Source organism: Haliotis cracherodii, unplaced genomic scaffold (genome assembly GCF_022045235.1).
Source record: "Haliotis cracherodii isolate W230 unplaced genomic scaffold, xgHalCrac1.p SCAF_11, whole genome shotgun sequence".
Classification (NCBI taxonomy): Eukaryota; Metazoa; Mollusca; class Gastropoda; order Lepetellida; family Haliotidae; genus Haliotis; species Haliotis cracherodii.
The window spans coordinates 28529239-28550241 of NW_027266266.1; the positions used below are offsets into that span (position 1 = coordinate 28529239).

Below are 21003 nucleotides of genomic sequence, written 5' to 3' on the forward strand. Positions count from 1 at the left end.
CACTTCCCACTGTCAGTTTCCTCACTTCCCACTGTCAGTTTCCACACTTCCCACTTTCAGTTTCCTCACTTATCACTGTCAGTTTCCTCACTTTTCACTATCAGTTTCCTCACTTCCCACTATCAGTTTCCTCACTTCCCACTGTCAGTTTCCACAGTTCCCACTGTCAGTTTCCTCACTTCCCAATATTAGTGTTCATACTTTCCACATTTCCCACTGTCATTTGCTTGACAATTCTTAAGCAGTCCTTTGTCCGGGCATTAGGTTAAGGGGCACTACGTTCACAGAAAGAGTGTAATAATATGTTGTTTGTTGTTACCTCATAAGAGGTGAAGATGTCTGGTGTTAAACAACAGTGAAGAAAGGGCGAATATGTCTGTTGTGAAGCAACCAATGTTGTTGTTTTTGCATTCAACCACACTAACTGCTCGGAATTAGGCAATATACCCAAATATTTAGGGACCGGTAATTCGAGATTCGGATGGGATGGGTGGTTACCTGGTTTTTGTATGTAGACTAAATATGTTTTTAATGCAAAGTATGAGATCATTTTGTAATTTTCAAAAGGGCCTCTTGCAACAATGTATGAGGTGTATACATCGAGCAAAGGTGAAGATGTTGTGTATTTTGAAGGACCAGTTTAAGCCAAGGTGAATATGTTGTCTGTTGTGGAGGACCAGTTTCAGTTGAGGATGTATGTTGTGGAGGACCAGTTTAAGCAAAGGTGAAGATGTCTGTTGTGGAGGACCAGTTTCAGGTGAAAATGTTGTCTGTTGTGGAGGACCAGTTTAAGCAAAGGTGAAGATTTTGTCTGTTGTGGAGGACCAGTTTCAGGTGAAAATGTTGTCTGTTGTGGAGGACCAGTTTAAGCAAAGGTGAAGATGTTGTCTGTTGTGGAGGACAAGTTTAAGTAAAGGTGAAGATGTTGTATGTTGTGGAGGACCAGTTTAAGCAAAGGTGAAGATGTTGTCTGTTGTTGAGGACCAGTTTCAGGTGAAAATGTTGTCTGTTGTGGAGGACCAGTTGAAGCAAAGGTGAAGATGTTGTCTGTTGTGGAGGACAAATTTAAGAAAAGGTGAAGATGTTGTCTGTTGTGGAGGACCAGTTTAAGCAAAGGAGAAAATGTTGCCTGTTGTGGAGGACAAGTTTAAGGTAAAGATGTTGTCTGTTGTGGAGGACCAGTTTAAGGTGAATATGTTTTCTGTTGTGGAGGGCCAATTTAAGCAAAGGTGAAGATTTTGTCTGTTGTGGAGGACCAGTTTAGGCAAATGTCAAGATGTTGTCTGTTGTGGAGGACCAGTTTAAGCAAAGGTGAAGAAGTTGTCTGTTGTGGAGGACCAGTTTAGGCAAATGTCAAGATGTTTGCAATAAGTAAGAGGGGACATTTCTGTTTTACATAATCGATTCGCTAAAATACTTGACATCATACAATCTGTTTGTGCTATCCCTGAAGCACCTTTGTCATGTCCGTATTTGTCTTATTAATCCAGCAGGAACACATCATCTAATGCCCAACACGAATTTGTACTTTCGTGATCGGTTCATGATGAGTCTAAACACAATCTATAAACAAAATGCTGAAGACTGTTTAGATTATACTTACGATTATTTAAGTGTGGACGGCATACTACTTCCGGATCCTGCAAGGTTTCTTCTGATTGGTTATATATCTATTTACTTTATTGAAACACTTGTCAATTCAAAGTGGCTTTGATACAAATGATAATGTATGAGGCTTTTCCTATAATCACAATTTCGGTTTTAAAAGGACTGGCTTCCCTTGAGCGTTGTCAGTGTGACCTTGACAGAGCAAACGAACACGTTTGCGTTACATAGCATTTTCCCAAAAACATCGCATCTCTTTACTGACACCAAACATGAACCGTTTACAATAACAAAAGAACGTGTCGTCTTGTCTACGACTATAAACGATCACACATGACAGATAATTATTTGTTGCGTTAAAAATAGAGCTTGACGGGGTATCAACTGTACTGGGGTATCAGAGGCAGTACGATGGTAGCAAACAGATGTAACATGGGATCCACGGTGGTTGTCGTTGTAACCGGTAGTTAAAGCAACAGCGTGGTGGTTGTAGTCGCAAGCAACAGTTGTAGCAACAGCACGGTAGTTGAAGTTGCAGCAACAGTTGTAGCAACAGCACGGTGGTTGTAGTTGCAAACAACAGTTGTAGCAACAGCACGGTGGTTGTAGTTGCAAGCAACAGTTGTAGCAACAGCACGGTGGTTGTAGTTGCAAGCAACAGTTGTAGCAACAGCACGGTGGTTGTAGTTGCAAACAGTAGTTGTAGCAACAGCACGGTGGTTGTAGTTGCAAACAACAGTTGTAGCAACAGCACGGTGGTTGTAGTTGCAAACAACAGTTGTAGCAACAGCACGGTGGTTGTAGTTGCAAGCAACAGTTGTAGCAACAGAACGGTGGTTGTAGTTGCAAGCTGTAGTTGTAGCAACAGCACGGTGGTTGTAGTTGCAAACAGTAGTTGTAGCAACAGCACGGTGGTTGTAGTTGTAAGCTGTAGTTGTAGCAACAGCACGGTGGTTGTAGTTGTAAGCTATAGTTGTAGCAACAGCACGGTGGTTGTAGTTGTAAGCTGTAGTTGTAGCAACATCACGGTGGTTGTAGTTGCAAGCAGTACTTGTGGAAATAGTTATACATGTAACAATGTTATTTGCAGAACTCTTCATTTTATGAAGTAAATTAGTATGTGTTCAGCCATATGCTTTACTCCAGATCAACAGAGAACTGTACAATCAATATGTGTCAATTTCCTCGTGACCGGAAGCCAGCGTGCGGTTATATTTATTAAGGCATGTGTCAGACATTCTGGTTTGTGGTAATTAGTTTATATGTTCGTGCCCTCCATATAAATGAGGTCATGTCAGTTGTGCTTGCAAGGTCCGATGCCAAAGCTATTACACTAGTATGGCGTATATGAGATCCCGGGGTGAATATGTCTGTGGAGATGGAGTTGTACCAGCAGCGTACAAGGGATATATCGACTACTTGCAGATCAGAAACCCGCCTCCCCGGTTCAAAAATAGTATATCAGACTACGTAATATGCAGCACTTCTCTTATCAGTGTCACATATAGATCAGACAGTTTATCAGACTACGTAATATGCAGGACTTCTCTTATCAGTGTTACATATAGATCAGACAGTATATCAGACTACGTAATATGCAGCACTTCTCTTATCAGTGTTACATATAGTTCAGAGAGTTTATCAGACTACATAATATGCAGCACTTCTCTTATCAGTGTTATATATAGATCAGACAGTTTATCAGACTACGTTATATGCAGGACTTCTCTTATCAGTGTCACATATAGATCAGACAGTATATCAGACTACGTAATATGCATAATTTCTATCATCAGTGTTATATATAGATCTTATAGTTTATCAGACTACGTAATATGCAGGACTTCTCTTATCAGTGTCACATATAGATCAGACAGTATATCAGACTACGTAATATGCAGAACTTCTATCATCAGTGTTACATATAGTTCAGACAGTATATCAGACTACGTTATATGCAGAACTTCTCTTATCAGTGTTACATATAGATCCTACAGTTTATCAGACTACGTAATATGCAGGACTTCTCTTATCAGTGTCACATATAGATCAGACAGTATATCAGACTACATAATATGCAGCACTTCTCTTTTCAGTTTTATATGTAGATCCTACAGTATATCAGCCTACGTAATATGCAGCACTTCCCTTATCAGTGTCACATATAGATCAGCCAGTATATCAGACTACGTAATATGCAGCACTTCTCTTATCAGTGTTACATATAGATCCTACAGTATATCAGCCTACGTAATATGCAGCACTTCTCTTATCAGTGTTACATATAGATCAGACAGTATATCAGACTACGTAATATGGAGCACTTCTCTTATCAGTGTTACATATAGATCCTACAGTATATCAGCCTACGTGATATGCAGCACTTCTCTTATCAGTGTTACATATAGATCAGACAGTATATCAGACTACATAATATGGAGCACTTCTCTTATCAGTGATCAACTTCTGTTGCTTGTAAGTACCCACCAGTAACATATGTATGTACGTCATAAGCACCACTTCTTGTTGACTAACACGTAGTCTATGAAGCATTTCTTTTAAAAGAACCCTACCTCCTCTGCTGTTTTCGTGTTGAATCAAGGTAATTCAGACTCAGGTATGCCTTTAGTAATGTATATTAGATAGATGTACACACTTGTCACACCTGCAGCGCTGGATATGAGACAAAACTCTGTTGCCCGTGCTTGTGGTTTATCATTTTGATGTTGATCTGGTTAAAAAGCATAATAAAGCGACATAGACACATATCCGCCAGTAATACGTTTACCTAATCCACCACTGTACCCCCTTCCTCCTGACTCCTCTACTCAAAAGCGTCCATCCTCCTCCCTCTTCCCCTTAACATCTTTGCCCAAGAACACCTGTTCACTTAGGATAACGTTTTGGATATTCTTAACAAAATGAATAATGGCTTATACTCGAAATAATAATGTACAAATTAATGTGACTGGTGACGATGGCTTACCATACTTCATACAAAATAAAGTGACTGATGATGATGGCTTACCATACTTCATATAAGATAAAGTCACTGGTGACAATGGCTTACCATACTTCATACAAGATAAAGTCACCGGTGACGATGGCTTACCATACTTCATACAAGATATAGTCACTGGTGACGATGGCTTACCATACTTCATACAAGATAAAGTCACTGGTGACGATGGTTTATTATGCGTCACACAAGATAAAGTCACTGGTGACGATGGCTTACCATTCTTCATACAAGATAAAGTCACTGGTGAAGATGGCTTACCATACTTCATACAAGATAAAATCACTGGTGACGATGGCTTACCATACTTCATACAAGATATAGTCACTGGTGACGATGGCTTCCATACTTCATACAAGATAAAGTCACTGGTGACGATGGCTTACCATACTTCATACAAGATAAAATCACCGGTGACGATGGCTTACCATACTTCATACAAGATATAGTCACTGGTGACGATGGCTTCCATACTTCATACAAGATATAGTCACTGGTGACGATGGCTTACCATACGTCATACAAGATAAAGTCACTGGTGACGATGGCTTCCATACTTCATACAAGATATAGTCACTGGTGACGATGGCTTCCATACGTCATACAAGATAAAGTCACTGGTGACAATGGCTTACCATACTTCATACAAGATATAGTCACTGGTGACGATGACTTCCATACTTCATACAGGATATAGTCACTGGTGACAATGGCTTACCATACTTCATACAAGATATAGTCACTGGTGACGATGGCTTCCATACTTCATACAAGATATAGTCACTGGTGACGATGGCTTACCATGCTCATACAAGATAAAGTCACTCGTGACGATGGCTTCCATACACTGATGAAAGCCCATCCCCACTTTTTCCCGAATGCTCCAAACCCACGACAAACCATTTGGACTTCACCAAACCAGTTGACGGCTGACTTAGACAATAGCAAATGATGGCAGATACTACGGTGCATGTTACGAGAAGAAAACAATACAACGTGAAATTATAAGCACTTCTGGTTTTTGAAAACATATGCCAAATCTTCAAAATTTTGAAACAGAGTCTCATGCCTTTGTAGCTACCTCAATAACAAAGTCCTAAGCACTCCTGGTGTATTTATATCACTTGTGTTTTGGAAACTCACACGTCCAATACAGTACAACTTTGAAACAGAAAGTTTCATACCTCTAGCTGCCTTACTTACGAAGTAAAATGCATTTCCGATCCAGTGAGCTCAACGGTCAATCTCAGCCATGAACTACCAGAAAATTTCACTATTGCATAACAGTATGCTATCTGAATTATATTCTTATCAAGTCAGTAATGTGATAATGACCTTCACATTGTCTTAATTAGCACATGGCCAATACGAGAATGTTTTCAGTATTTTTAAGCATTCTAAAATGTTTTGGATTATCAGGAATTTCTGGTAACCTTGACCTTTATCGGAGGTCATCCTGAAGGTCATGTATAGTTCGGTAACATTCAGTCGTAAACACACGAACTTTTGTGTACATAACACAATCTTTCTTGGACGTCTCTTGTGTGGTGTAACAAATATATCCACTCCTTACTGACAAAACTTTTAGAATGAAAATTTCGCCCTTCACTTTGACCTTACACGACTTTAAAAAGAAACCTTCGAATAAAAACACAAAACCATGAAATACGCCCGACACAATGACTCATCTTACACCCGACACAATGACTCATCTTACACCCGAGGTAATGACTCATCTTATACCCGACATAATCACCCATCCCACACCCGACACAATGACTCATCTTCACCCAAAACATTCACCCATGTTACACCTGACATAATGACCCATCTTACACCCGACACAATGACCCATCTTACACCCGACACAATGGCTCATCTTACACCCGACACAATGACTCATCTTACACCCGAGGTAATGACTCATCTTATACCCGACATAATCACCCATCCCACACCCGACACAATGACTCATCTTCACCCAAAACATTCACCCATGTTACACCTGACATAATGACCCATCTTACACCCGACACAATGACCCATCTTACACCCGACACAATGACTCATCTTACACCCGACACAATCACTCATCTTACCCCGAAGCAATGGCCCATCTTACGCCCGACACAATCACCCATCTTACTCCAGACACAATCACTCATCTTACCCCGAAGCAATGACCCATCTTACTCCAGACACAATCAGCCGTCTTGCACCAGACACAATGACTCATCTTACACCCGACATAATGACTCATCTTACAACCGACACCATCACCAATCTTAAACCCGACACAATAACCCATCTTACACCCGACACAATGATCCATCTTACACCCGATACACAAGAACTCATCTTATACCCGATATAGTGACTCATCGTACACCCGACACAATGCCTCATCTTACCCCCGACACAATCACCCATCTTACGCCCGACACAATCACCCATCTTACGCCCGACACAATCATCCATCTTACGCCCGACACAATCACCCATCTTCGACCGACATTTTCAACCATCTTTACACCCGACACAATGACCCATCTTACAAACTACGCAATGACCCATATTACACCAGACACAATCACTCATTTTACCCCGAAGCAATGACCCATCTTACACACGACACAATGACTCATCTTACACCCGACACAAAAAGTTATCTTACACCCGGCACAATCACCCATCTTACCCCCAAAATAATGACCAATCTTACACCCGACACAATCACCCATCTTACACCCGATATAGTGACTCGTCGTACACCCGACACAATGACTCATCTTACACCCGACCCAATGACTCATCTTAAACCCGACACAATCACCCATCTTATCCCGAAGCAACGACCCATCTCACGCCCGACACAATCACCCATCTTACATGAGACACAATCAGCCGTCTTACACCAGACACAATGACTCATCTTACACCCGACATAATGATTAATCTTACAGCCGACACAATCACCCATCTTAAACCCTACACAATCACCTATCTTACACCCGATAAAATGATCCACCTTACACCCGATACAATCCCCCTTCTTACACCCGATACAATGACTCATTTTACACCCGAAACAATGACCCATCTTACACCCGACACAGTCACCCATCTTACACACGACATAATCACCCATCTTACACCCGAGACAATCACCCATCTTTACACCCGACATAATGACCAATCTTAAACCCGACACACCGACCCATCTAACGTCCGACACAATAACTCATCTTACACCCGATATAGTGACTCATCTTACACCCGACACAATGAGCAATCTTACACCCGACACTATGACCCATCTTACACCCGAAACAATGACCCATCTTACACCCGAAACAATGACCCATCTTACACCCGATACAATGACTCATTTTACACCCGTAACAATGACCCATCTTACACCCGACACAATCACCCATCTTACACCCGATACAATGACTCATTTTACACCCGAAACAATCACCCATCTTACACCCGATACAATGACTCATTTTACACCCGAAACAATGACCCATCTTACACCCGACACTATGACCCATCTTACACCCGACACAACGACCCATCTTACACCCGACACTATGACCCATCTTACACCTGACACAATCACCCATCTTACGCCCGACACAATCGCCCATCTTACGCCGAAACAATTACCCATCTTACACCAGACACCATCACCCATCTTACACCAGACACAATCACCCATCTTACACCCGACACTATGACCCATCTTACACCCGAAACAATGACCCATCTTACACCCGACACAATCACCCATCTTACGCCCGACACAATCGCCCAGCTTAAGCCGAAACAATTACCCATCTTACACCCGACACAATCATCCATCATACACCCGACACAATCACCCATCTTACGCCCGACACAATCACCCATCTTACGCCCGACACAATCACCCATATTAAACCCGACATTATGACCCATCTTTACACCCTACACACTCACCAATCTTAAACCCGACACAATCACACATCTTACACCCGACACAATCATCCATCATACACCCGACACAATCACCCATCTTACACCAGAGACAATCACCCATCTTACGCCCGACACAATCACCCATATTAAACCCGACATTATGACCCATCTTTACACCCTACACACTCACCAATCTTAAACCCGACACAATCACCCATCTTACAAACTACACAATGACCAATCTCACACCCGACACAATCACTCATCTTACACCCGACACAATCACCCATCTTACATCCGACACAATCACCCATCTTAAACCCGACACAGTCACCAATCTTACGCCGGACACAACGACAAATCTTACACCCGACACAATGACTTATCTTACACCCGACACAATCACACATCTTACGCCCGACACAGTCACCAATTTTACGCCGGACACAACGACCCATCTTACACCAGACACAATCACCCATCTTACACCAGACACAATCACCCATATTAAACCCGACATTATGACCAATCTCACACCCTACACACTCACCAATCTTAAACCCGACACAATCACCCATCTTACAAACTACACAATGACCAATCTCACACCCGACACAATCACTCATCTTACACCGAAGCAATCATCCATCTTACACCCGACACAATGACCCATCCTACACCCGACATAATGACCAATCTTACACCCGACACAATGACTTATCTTACACCCGACACAATCACACATCTTACGCCCGACACAGTCACCAATCTTACGCCGGACACAACGACCCATCTTACACCAGACACAATCACCCATCTTACGCCAGACACAATCACCCATATTAAACCCGACATTATGACCCATCTTACTCCCGATATTATGACCCATCTTTACACCCTACACACTCACCAATCTTAAACCCGACACAATCACCCATCTTACAAACTACACAATGACCCATCCTACATCCGACATAATGACCAATCTTACACCCGACACAATGACTTATTTTACACCCGACACAATCACCCATCTCACACCCGATACAATGACTCATTTTACACCCGAATAATGACTCACATTACACCCGACTCAATGACCCATCTTACACCCGACACAATCCCCCATCTTACACCCGACACAACGACCCATCTTACACCCGACACAAAGATCCAGCTGACTGTACGACTTGCTTCAACATTCTATGTCTATCTTTCTGCAGGTGACTGCATGACTCGCTTCAATATACAGCGTGTATCTTTCTGCAGCTGGCTGCAGGACTCGCTTCAACATACAGCGTGTATCTTTCTGCAGCTGACTGCATGACTCGCTTCAACATACAGCGTGTATCTTTCTGCAGCTGACTGCATGACTCGCTTCAACATACAGCGTGTATCTTTTTGCAGCTGACTGCATGACTCGCTTCAACATACAGCGTATATCTCTCTGCAGCTGACTGCACAACTCGCTTCAACATACAGCGTGTATCTCTGCAGCTGACTGCTGATCAGAGAGAAGTGGTTACATTACTGGAGAACGAACTATGATTGGGGAAATGAGAACGGTGTGGCGTAAGTGGTCTTACATTTACAAGATGGAAGACATAGTTAATAGTTGCGGAATGCAGCTTATGAAATACGTATGTCAGTTCAGAGATAAATACTACCTGATGTCCTGTTGCTGCACAGGTGTTCCTCCCGAGCTGGGTCTGCTCACCCTGCGCTGTGTAGTCTACATGTACAGTTCTCCAGCCGTCCCCGTTAGATACCATACGAAGTTCGTAAAATGGACACCTTACTAGGATGGTGTTTTGTTTACTACGCAGGTTAAAATATTTAATAATACATTTCGCTCTTTTAACAGTCGTTTTACACACTCAGGGTGTGTATGGATTTTGCTATATGCCCAACATGGTCATTGTTCACATTTCTATGTGCATTAGTTTTTTTGTAGTGTTCCTGCTAAAGTACATCTTAATTTAAGAATGACTTCGACCAAGGGCAATTCAAGGGCAATAGGTGTTACTACGCAGAACACAAAAGGCCACCTTTTGAACCTGGAACCTACAGTCGGTCACATGCACCGTCGGTATCCCTGCTTAGCTGGCAACATCGATCGGTTTCCTAGGTGTATCTGCTGAATTAGAGCTTTCTTAAGATAGGAATTAGCCAAATTGAAGTGTTTTGCGTTCTTGTTTGGTTTAATAAAGTATAAATCTCGAAGAGGCCTCCTGATTTGTTATGAAAAAGTAAAATTCCAACATGACCTTTCATGTGTGACTTCAGAGAGGTCACGGTATATCAACTAAAAACGAATAACACGTGTTCAACGTTGTATCACAAGCATGTGACGTACGGAATTAAGAGCTCACCACCTGCATAGTCAACACGTGGGTAATATAATCCGTTAGTTTCCACATCATCCTACCTTTAATTTAGCGTGATACTCCAAATATCTTAGCACACCCCACCAAGCACTTCATTAAAAGTGACTCCGCTCTCTTACTCCTCACATTACTCTTACATCTGACTCCGCCCTCTTGCTCCTCACACTACTCTACATCTCACTCCGCCCTCTTACTCCTCACACTACTCTTACATCTCACTCCGCCCTCTTACTCCTCACACTACTCTTACATCTCACTCCGCCCTCTTACTCCTCACACTACTCTACATCTCACTCCGCCCTCTTACTCCTCACACTACTCTTACATCTGACTCCGCCCTCTTACTCCTCACACTACTCTTACATCTCACTCCGCCCTCTTACTCCTCACACTACTCTTACATCTCACTCCGCCCTCTTACTCCTCACACTACTCTTACATCTCACTCCGCCCTCTTACTCCTCACACTACTCTACATCTCACTCCGCCCTCTCACTCCTCACACTACTCTACATCTCACTCCGCCCTCTTACTCCTCACACTACTCTACATCTCACTCCGCCCTCTTACTCCTCACACTACTCTACATCTCACTCCGCCCTCTTACTCCTCACACTACTCTTACATCTGACTCTGCCCTCTTACTCCTCACACTACTCTTACATCTGACTCCGCCCTCTTACTCCTCACACTACTCTTACATCTCACTCCGCCCTCTTACTCCTCACACTACTCTACATCTGACTCTGCCCTCTTACTCCTCACACTACTCTTACATCTGACTCCGCCCTCTTACTCCTCACACTACTCTACATCTCACTCCGCCCTCTTACTCCTCACACTACTCTTACATCTTACTCCGCCCTCTTACTCCTCACACTACTCTACATCCGACTCCGCCCTCTTACTCCTCACACTACTCTACATCTGACTCTGCCCTCTTACTCCTCACACTACTCTACATCTGACTCCGCCCTCTTACTCCTCACACTACTCTACATCTCACTCCGCCCTCTTACTCCTCACACTACTCTACATCTCACTCCGCCCTCTTACTCCTCACACTACTCTACATCTCACTCCGCCCTCTTACTCCTCACACTACTCTACATCTGACTCTGCCCTCTTACTCCTCACACTACTCTACATCTGACTCTGCCCTCTTACTCCTCACACTACTCTTACATCTGACTCCGCCCTCTTACTCCTCACACTACTCTACATCTCACTCCGCCCTCTTACTCCTCACACTACTCTACATCTCACTCCGCCCTCTTACTCCTCACACTACTCTACATCTGACTCTGCCCTCTTACTCCTCACACTACTCTTACATCTCACTCCGCCCTCTTACTCCTCACACTACTCTTACATCTCACTCCGCCCTCTTACTCCTCACACTACTCTACATCTCACTCCGCCCTCTTACTCCTCACACTACTCTACATCTGACTCCGCCCTCTTACTCATCACACTACTCTACATCTGACTCCGCCCTCTTACTCCTCACATTACTCTTACATCTGACTCCGCCCTCTTAGTCCCTACTATTCTCTACATCTCACTCCGCCCTCTTACTCCTCACACTACTCTACATCTCACTCCGCTCTCTTTTTCCTCACACTACTCTACATCTCACTCCGCTCTCTTACTCCTCGCACTACTCTTACATTTCACTCCGCCCTCTTACTCATCACACTACTCTTACATCTCACTCCGCCCTCTTACTCCTCACACTACTCTACATCTCACTCCGCCCTCTTACTCCTCGCACTACTCTACATCTCACTCCGCCCTCTTAATCCTAACACTAATCTACATCTGACTCCGCCCTCTTACTCCTCACACTACTCTACATCTGACTCCGCCCTCTTAATCCTAACACTAATCTACATCTCACTCCGCCCTCTTACTCCTCACACTACTCTACATCTCACTCCGCCCTCTTACTCCTCACACTACTCTACATCTCACTCCGCCCTCTTACTCCTCACATTACTCTTACATCTCACTCCGCCCTCTTAGTCCTTTCTCTACATCTGACTCTGCCCTCTTACTCCTCACACTACTCTACATCTCACTCCGCCCTCTTACTCCTCGCACTACTCTACATCTGACTTCGCCCTCTTACTCCTCACACTACTCTACACCTGACTCCGCCCCCTTTTCTTGACGTACCGCCTCTGTGGTCTAGCGATAGAGCGTCCGCCCGGAGAGCAGAAGGTCGGAGGTTCGATCACAGGCCTCAATATACCAACACACGTTAAAAGATGATACTTGTTTTTACCCTGCCTGGCGCTCGAAATTAAGGGACTCAATCAAGGACTGGTCGGCTCGGATTCAGTGTACTGTTTCTGACTGAGATGTTCGTGTTAAACTGCGGCATGGTATCACTATAAAGTCGGCATTAGTCCGGATTATTTCAAGCAGCCACACACGCACGTCGCTATATAAGTGCATTAATCTTATGAGGCGACGTTAAATGTCCAATATCAGGAATTTAACTCGAAATGTACTCAGATAAGTAAGTGAGGAATTTAACACGTTATGTACTCAGATACTGAACTGGGGAATTTAACACGTTAAATACTCAGATATAGAAGTGAGGAATTTAACACGTTATAAACTCTGATACTAACGTCCGGAATTTATCACGTTAAGTACTCAGATACTGAAGTGGGGAATTTAACACGTTAAATACTCAGATACTGAAGTGAGGAATTTTACACGTAATGTACTCAGATACTGAAGAGGGGAATTTTACACGTAATGTACCCAGATACCAAAATGAGGAAGTTAACACGTTATATATTCAGATACTAAAGTGAGGAATTTAACACGTTATAAACTCTTATACTAACGTCATGAATTTATTATGTTATATACACAGATACTGAAGTTGGGAATTTATCACGTTATATACTCAGATACTGAAGTGAGGAATTTAAAAAAATTAAGTACCCAGATACTGAAGTGGGGAATTTAAGACGCTAAGTACCCAGATACCAAAATGATTAAGTTCAGACGTTATGTACCCAGATACCGAAGTGGGAAATTTAACACGTTAAGTACCCAGATACTGAAGTGGGGAAGTTAACACGTTAAGTACCCAGATACTGAAGTGGGGAAGTTAACACGTTATGTACCCAGATACTGAAGTGGGGAATTTAACACGTTATATACTCAAATACTGAAGTGAGGACTTTTACACATAATGTACTCAGATACTGAAGTGAGGAATTTAACACATTAAGTACCCAGATATTTAAGTGGGGAAGTTAACACGTTATGTACCCAGATACTGAAGTGGGGAATTTAACACGTTAAGTACCCAGGTACTGACGTGGGGAATCTACCACGTTATATACTCAGATACTGAAGTGAGGACTTTTACACATAATGTACTCAGATACTGAAGTGAGGAATTTAACACGTTAAGTACCCAGATACTGAAGTGGAGAAGTTAACACGTTATGTACTCAGTTACCAAAATGAGGAAGTTAACACGTTATATACCCAGATACTGAAGTGGGGAATTTCTCATGTTATGTACCCAGATACTGAAGTGGGGAATTTATCACGTTATGTACCCAGATACTGAAGTGTGGAATTTATCACGTTATGTACCCAGATACTGAAGTGAGGAATTTTACACGTAATGTACACAGATACCAAAATGAGGAATGTAACACGTTATAAACTCTGATACTAACGTCAGGAATTTATCACGTTATGCACCCAGATACTGAAGTGGGGAATTCAACACGTTATGTACCCAGATACCAAAATAAGGAAGTTAAGACCTTATGTACCCAGATTAGAATTGGGGAATTTAACACGTTATGTACCCAGATACTGAGGTGTGGAATTTAACACGTTAAGTACCCAGATACTGAAGTGGGGAATTTAACACGTTAAGTACCCAGATACTGAAGTGAGTAATTTTTCACGTTATGTACCCAGATACTGAAGTGGGGAATTTAACACGTTATAAACTCTGATACTAACGTCAGGAATTCATCACGTTATGTACACAGATGCTGAAGTGGGGAAGTTAACACGTTATGTACCCAGATACTGAAGTGAGGAATTTAACACGTAATGTACTCAGATACTGCAGTGAGGATTTTTTCACGTTATGTACCCAGATACTGAAGTGGGGAATTTAACACGTTAAGTACCCAGATACTGAAGTGGGGAATTTAACACGTTAAGTACCCAGATACTGAAGTGGGGAATTTAACACGTTAAGTACCCAGATACTGAAGTGGGGAATTTAACACGTAATGTACTCAGATACTGCAGTGAGGATTTTTTCACGTTATGTACCCAGACACTGAAGTGGGGAATTTAACACGTTATAAACTCTGATACTAACGTCAGGAATTTATCACGTTATGTACCCAGATACTGAAGTGGGGAAGTTAACACGTTAAGTACCCAGATACTGAAGTGGGGAAGTTAACACGTTACGTACTCAGATACCAAAATGAGGAAGTTAACACGTTATGTACCCAGATACTGCAGTGAGGAATTTTACACGTTATGTACTCAGATACTGCAGTGGGGAAGTTAACAGGTTATGTACCCAGATACTGAAGTGAGGAATTTATCACGTTATGTACCCGGATGCTGAAGTGGGGAATTTAACACGTTATATACCCAGATACTGCAGTGGGGAATTTAACACATCAAGTACCCAGATACTGAAGTGGGGAAGTTAACACTTTATGTACCCAGATACTGAAGTGGGGAATTTAACACGTTAAGTACCCGGGTACTGAAGTGGGGAATCTAACACGTTATATACTCAGATACTGAAGTGAGGACTTTTACACATAATGTACTCAGATACTGAAGTGGGGAATTTAACACGTTAAGTACCCAGATACTGAAGTGAGGAATTTATCACGTTATGTACCCAGATACTGAAGTGGGGAATTTAACACGTTATATACTCAGATACTGCAGTGGGGAAGTTAACAGGTTATGTACCCAGATACTGAAGTGAGGAATTTATCACGTTATGTACCCAGATACTGAAGTGGGGAATTTAACACGTTATATACCCAGATACTGCAGTGGGGAAGTTAACAGGTTATGTACCCAGATACTGAAGTGAGGAATTTTACACCTTATGTACTCAGATATTGCAGTGGGGAATTTAACACGTTAAGTACCCAGATACTGAAGTGAGGAATTTATCACGTTATATACCCAGATACTGCAGTGGGGAAGTTAACAGGTTATGTACCCAGATACTGAAGTGAGGAATTTATCACGTTATGTACCCGGATACTGAAGTGGGGAATTTCTCATGCTATGTACCCAGATACTGAAGTGGGGAATTTATCACGCAATGTACCCAGATACTCAAGTTGGGAATTTATCACGTTATGTACCCAGATACTGAATTTTAAAAGTAATGTACACAGATACTGAAGTGAGGAATTTAACACGTTATAAACTCTGATACTAACGTCAGGAATTTATCATGTTATGTACCCAGATACTGAAGTGGGGAATTTATCACGCTATGTACCCAGATACTGAAGTGGGGAATTTAACACCTTATGTACCCAGATACTGAAGTGAGGAATTTTACACGTAATGTACTCAGATACCAAAATGAGGAATCTAACACGTTATAAACTCTGATACTAACGTCAGGAATTTATCACGTTATGTACCCAGATACTGAAGTGGGGAATTTAACACGCTATGTACACAGACACCAAAATGAGGAATCTAACACGTTATAAACTCTGATACTAACGTCAGGAATTTATCACGTTATGTACCCAGATACTGAAGTGGGGAATTTAACACGCTAAGTACCCAGATACCAAAATAAGGAAGTTAAGACCTTATATATCCAGATTAGAAGTGGGGAATTTAACACGTTATGTACCCAGGTACTGAGGTGAGGAATTTAACACGTTATAAACTCTGATACTAACGTCAGGAATTTATCACGTTATGTACCCAGATACTTAAGTGGGGAAGTTAACACATTAAGTACCCAGATACTGAAGTGGGGAAGTTAACACGTTACATACTCAGATACCAAAATGAGGAAGTTAACACGTTATGTACCAAGATACTGAAGTGAGGAATTTATCACGTTATGTACCCGGATACTGAAGTGGGGAATTTAACACGTTATATACCCAGATACTGCAGTGGGGAAGTTAACAGGTTATGTACCCAGATACTGAAGTGGGGAATTTATCACGTTATGTACCCGGATACTGAAGTGGGGAATTTATCACGTCATGTACCCAGATACGTAAGTGAAAACTGTTAATTATTCAAATATTGAACTGACACAAGGGCACATACTAATACTGACAAATGTGGCTGTCATTACACGTAATGATTAGGAAAACATAAGAATGTTAAACACAAACAACGGGTTTTATATCTAACCCACATTGGTAAGAATCATTAGAGGGTACGTATGTGTGATGAAAACTTTAACTTTAACAGCCAACGTTGTGCTTTTGACGTCATGAAGCATATGACGTCATAGCTAGTGACAATAGCGGGAGGCATAAATACATTATGGTGTGACGGCACAAATACACATTGAGCTACATAGGGAAGTTTAGAAATTTATGCTTTTCAATTAAGTTTAGGTTTCAAGAGCCTAATGAACATCTGATCTTTTTCCATTCGTAAATGTTTGTCATTATTAAACAATTTATAAAACGGAAAGGCAGGAAAATGACCACTCCCGCATTCATCAATGTGTTTGTATACAACGTGCATTTGGATCTCACATGTTAAAACAAATATAACATCTTTACTGTGACAGTTCATAATGTTTTTAACAGTAAACAGTCTATCTTCGCAGTCTTCAATTATTATTATTGGGCAAGTTCCATATCGAGGTGTTTTACATTTTGTTACACAGACGGTATTTGTATTTTGTGAGTATTTGGATTGACAAAGAATTTGTTAAATATTTTAGGCTGTCTAATGCTACGTATAAGTTGACACTTAGATGAACATGTTTTCATAGTTTTACTTAGCTATAAAATTGGAATAGTGACTTTTATAAGGGGCATAATTTGACAGTTACTAGGATTGTAGGTACACACAAATGGAAGAATGTCCGTGTCTTTATCTGTTTCTTTTGTTTTCATCAATGTTTCTTGTGGAATTTTCATTGCTTCATTTACAGATATATATGTATGTGCGTGCGCGCGTGTGTGTGCGTGCGTGCGTGCGTGCGTGCGTGCGTGCGTGCGTGTACATTAGGTAAAAGAAATACCAGACAAGTACTTTTTCAGTGACTCACAGATAGACACTTTCATCTGGAACTCTGCGGGTTAAACGGATGTGGAGATTGGGCTGCTTTCCTACTGTTTTTTATGACAGCATTAAACTGGTTTCAAGAGAGTGGTTGTAGTTTGTAGCTGAGACATACGAGGTTATCAGAGGTAAATATTTATTTTCTAGGGCATGCTGAATATGCCAATTTTGAGAAGCCCGCAGACATCGCTTGAAACCTAGTCCAGGATAACCTAATTGACTCAGACCTCATTAAGACAGTCGAGTTGGATTTCAAGATGGCCGCATTCTGGGCATCAGTCAAAATAATCGTCTATTGACATTATTTTAGAGGAAAAGTGTTAACAATGTTATCAGTGTTGACTTTTCAAGGTGTATGGTGATGGATCGAACAGATTTGCAAAGTACCATTGCATTTAATGTGCAATAACCTCTTCTGTCGCGATACGCTGTAGGCATCAGTCCCAAACATGAAAGGTATGGTATCTGGTAAACACAGTTAAGAAGACCAATACTATTTTAGATATGTGATACCCGCTTGATGTTGCGCAAATGCTGACCAAAATATTATCTGTTTCATACCGCAATTTTGAGACAAGATGTATGTGTCGGCAGCTTAGCAGTGAAGCCGAGCGGCGGAAACCCTTCGATAAACTCCTAATGAAGTAAGTAAACGATATGATAAACGAAGGCAATTTCTTGTGAGAGAAGCTTGGGAGTAGCGGCAGTGATAGGTAACCGAAGCGACATCTTATCACGACATCGTTCCGCTTTACGTCAATACCTCGACACGGTCGACGGCAACACACAGCGATAGCCCAACATTAAATGGCTAACATTAAATGATTACAACCCGAAGAGAGGTCGAACATCCTTCTGTAGTTCAATACAGGTGTGGGGGGCAAGATCTGGACTCGTAATTGACTAAATTACTGTTTTTATCCACAACATGGACCACGCTGGCACTGAACTCCCGACAACGATCATAACCTTGCAGTAGTTATCGCGGCCTTGTTCGCACCGTCAGTTTTCACCTCGCGGGATAGGTGTCATGTTCTTTGAAACAGGAAGATGCAGAGGCAATAAATGTGAAGGTCGCCACAACCTCAAAGTGAGCATTAAGCTATATATGAATGCAAAGACTTCGTTAAGTGATGTTTTTATAACATTATTAGTACAAATTAACTTTGTACTGTGCAGTCTTGTGTATCAGTCATGGAATACTTCAGCCCTATGTAGGACGTCCAAATGACTATAGGAACTAGTGTTCGTGCATGCGTGTTTATACGTTTATTTGTAGACATATTTCATACATACATAAAAGTTCGGTTAATAAACACCAACGCCGGAGAATAATCAGTCTTGAGAATCTGCCGAAACAGATTCCATTTGGCGTGAATGGCAAACTAGCAGTGAAAAGTATATACTGAACAACAAAAGTTCCTGTGACATTGAATATGATTTAATGCAAAGTTATGTTTTTCACCAAATCTGAAACAATTTCGGTTTACAACCGGTAAAAGACTCCTGTAAGTGTTCAAATGGTTTAATTTGCCATACTGACTTCAGAAAATGCGGGATTTCATAGAAAAAACATGAACATGCCAAAATGTCAATTTACAAATTAATAGCGTGTGTCCACCTCTGGTTGCGATGCAAGCAACACCTCCTCGTCTCATGGAATGGACCAGGCGTCGCACAAAGTCCTGTGTGAAATCTGTCCATATAAACCTCCAGTGGCAGCTTGTCATTGTTTATCGAGGGTATTCTTTTCTCAAGATAACCTGCTCTCCGGGTTATTCTATAGAATATCCCAGGGACATTCTATAGATCGTCCCTAATCCCAGGGATATTCTATAGAATGACCCAGGGATATTAGACATAATTTCCCGGGCATTAAAGCAATATAGAAAGTACACAAAAACAAGTTTCAAAATGTTATTATTCACTTGAAACACCACTCGTTACATTTACGAGATTGTAGCATTGAACACGACATGTGCCTCGTCCTTGTTCACCGACTCGGTTGTCGCCGTCTTTGCCGTTACCACGCCCCCGGTTGTCCCTTCCGATGCAGTTGTCGCCGTCTCCGACTGAAGTCGCTTAGGTGTATTTGACAGGATGTCAGACATGTTAGCCTTCTGTACGTCCGATGTGCGTTTGTAGCTTCGCACAGCTTCGCTCTTGTGACCTTCATGGAAAAAGGAATATTCTTAAACTGGTAACAAAATGGAGTTTTAAAAAGTGTGGAATTAATGTCACATTACTGAAACACTGAAGATACGAGAACAGGAAAATATGACGAATTCATGGGACATAATGTAGGCGTTTTCGTGTACTAAAATTTGTAGTTTTTTAAAAAGAACAAGCAAACCCTTATGCTAACCAGTTATCTCGCAGATCATCTGTTCATCTACGTTGGATTGATAAAGCCTTGGTGTTTCTGTGGACGTTAAATAGTCTTGCAACATCACGTTGACGCTCATTTTCGGATAGGCGTGGCATTTTGTAATGTTGAATAATTGCGTAATGTTTTTTTTTCTGAGTGGTTGTTGTCAGCACGATGCTAAACAATGCATATGGAATCCCGTTAACGCACATGTTTCTATACCCATTCTTGGGAAGTGAAATGCATGGGGCTTGCATAAAACGTTTGCATGGAGTGCATGCTTTTCTGTAGCAGTTGCTTTTTTGTGACTTGATTCCATACATGTAATACAATATTGAAAACCA

General features: G+C 41.7%; 1 protein-coding gene across 1 annotated transcript; it reads right to left on the reverse strand.

Annotated features, from left to right (window-relative positions):
* Positions 1–2072: 2072 nt before the first annotated feature.
* Positions 2073–20402, reverse strand: LOC139455004 (uncharacterized). The gene is made up of 2 exons (XM_071236591.1): positions 20245–20402; positions 2073–2655 (listed from the first exon to the last, which is right to left on the reverse strand). Exons 1-2 carry the CDS (start codon positions 20400–20402, stop codon positions 2073–2075), a joined length of 741 nt encoding a protein of 246 aa, XP_071092692.1.
* Positions 20403–21003: the final 601 nt, after the last annotated feature.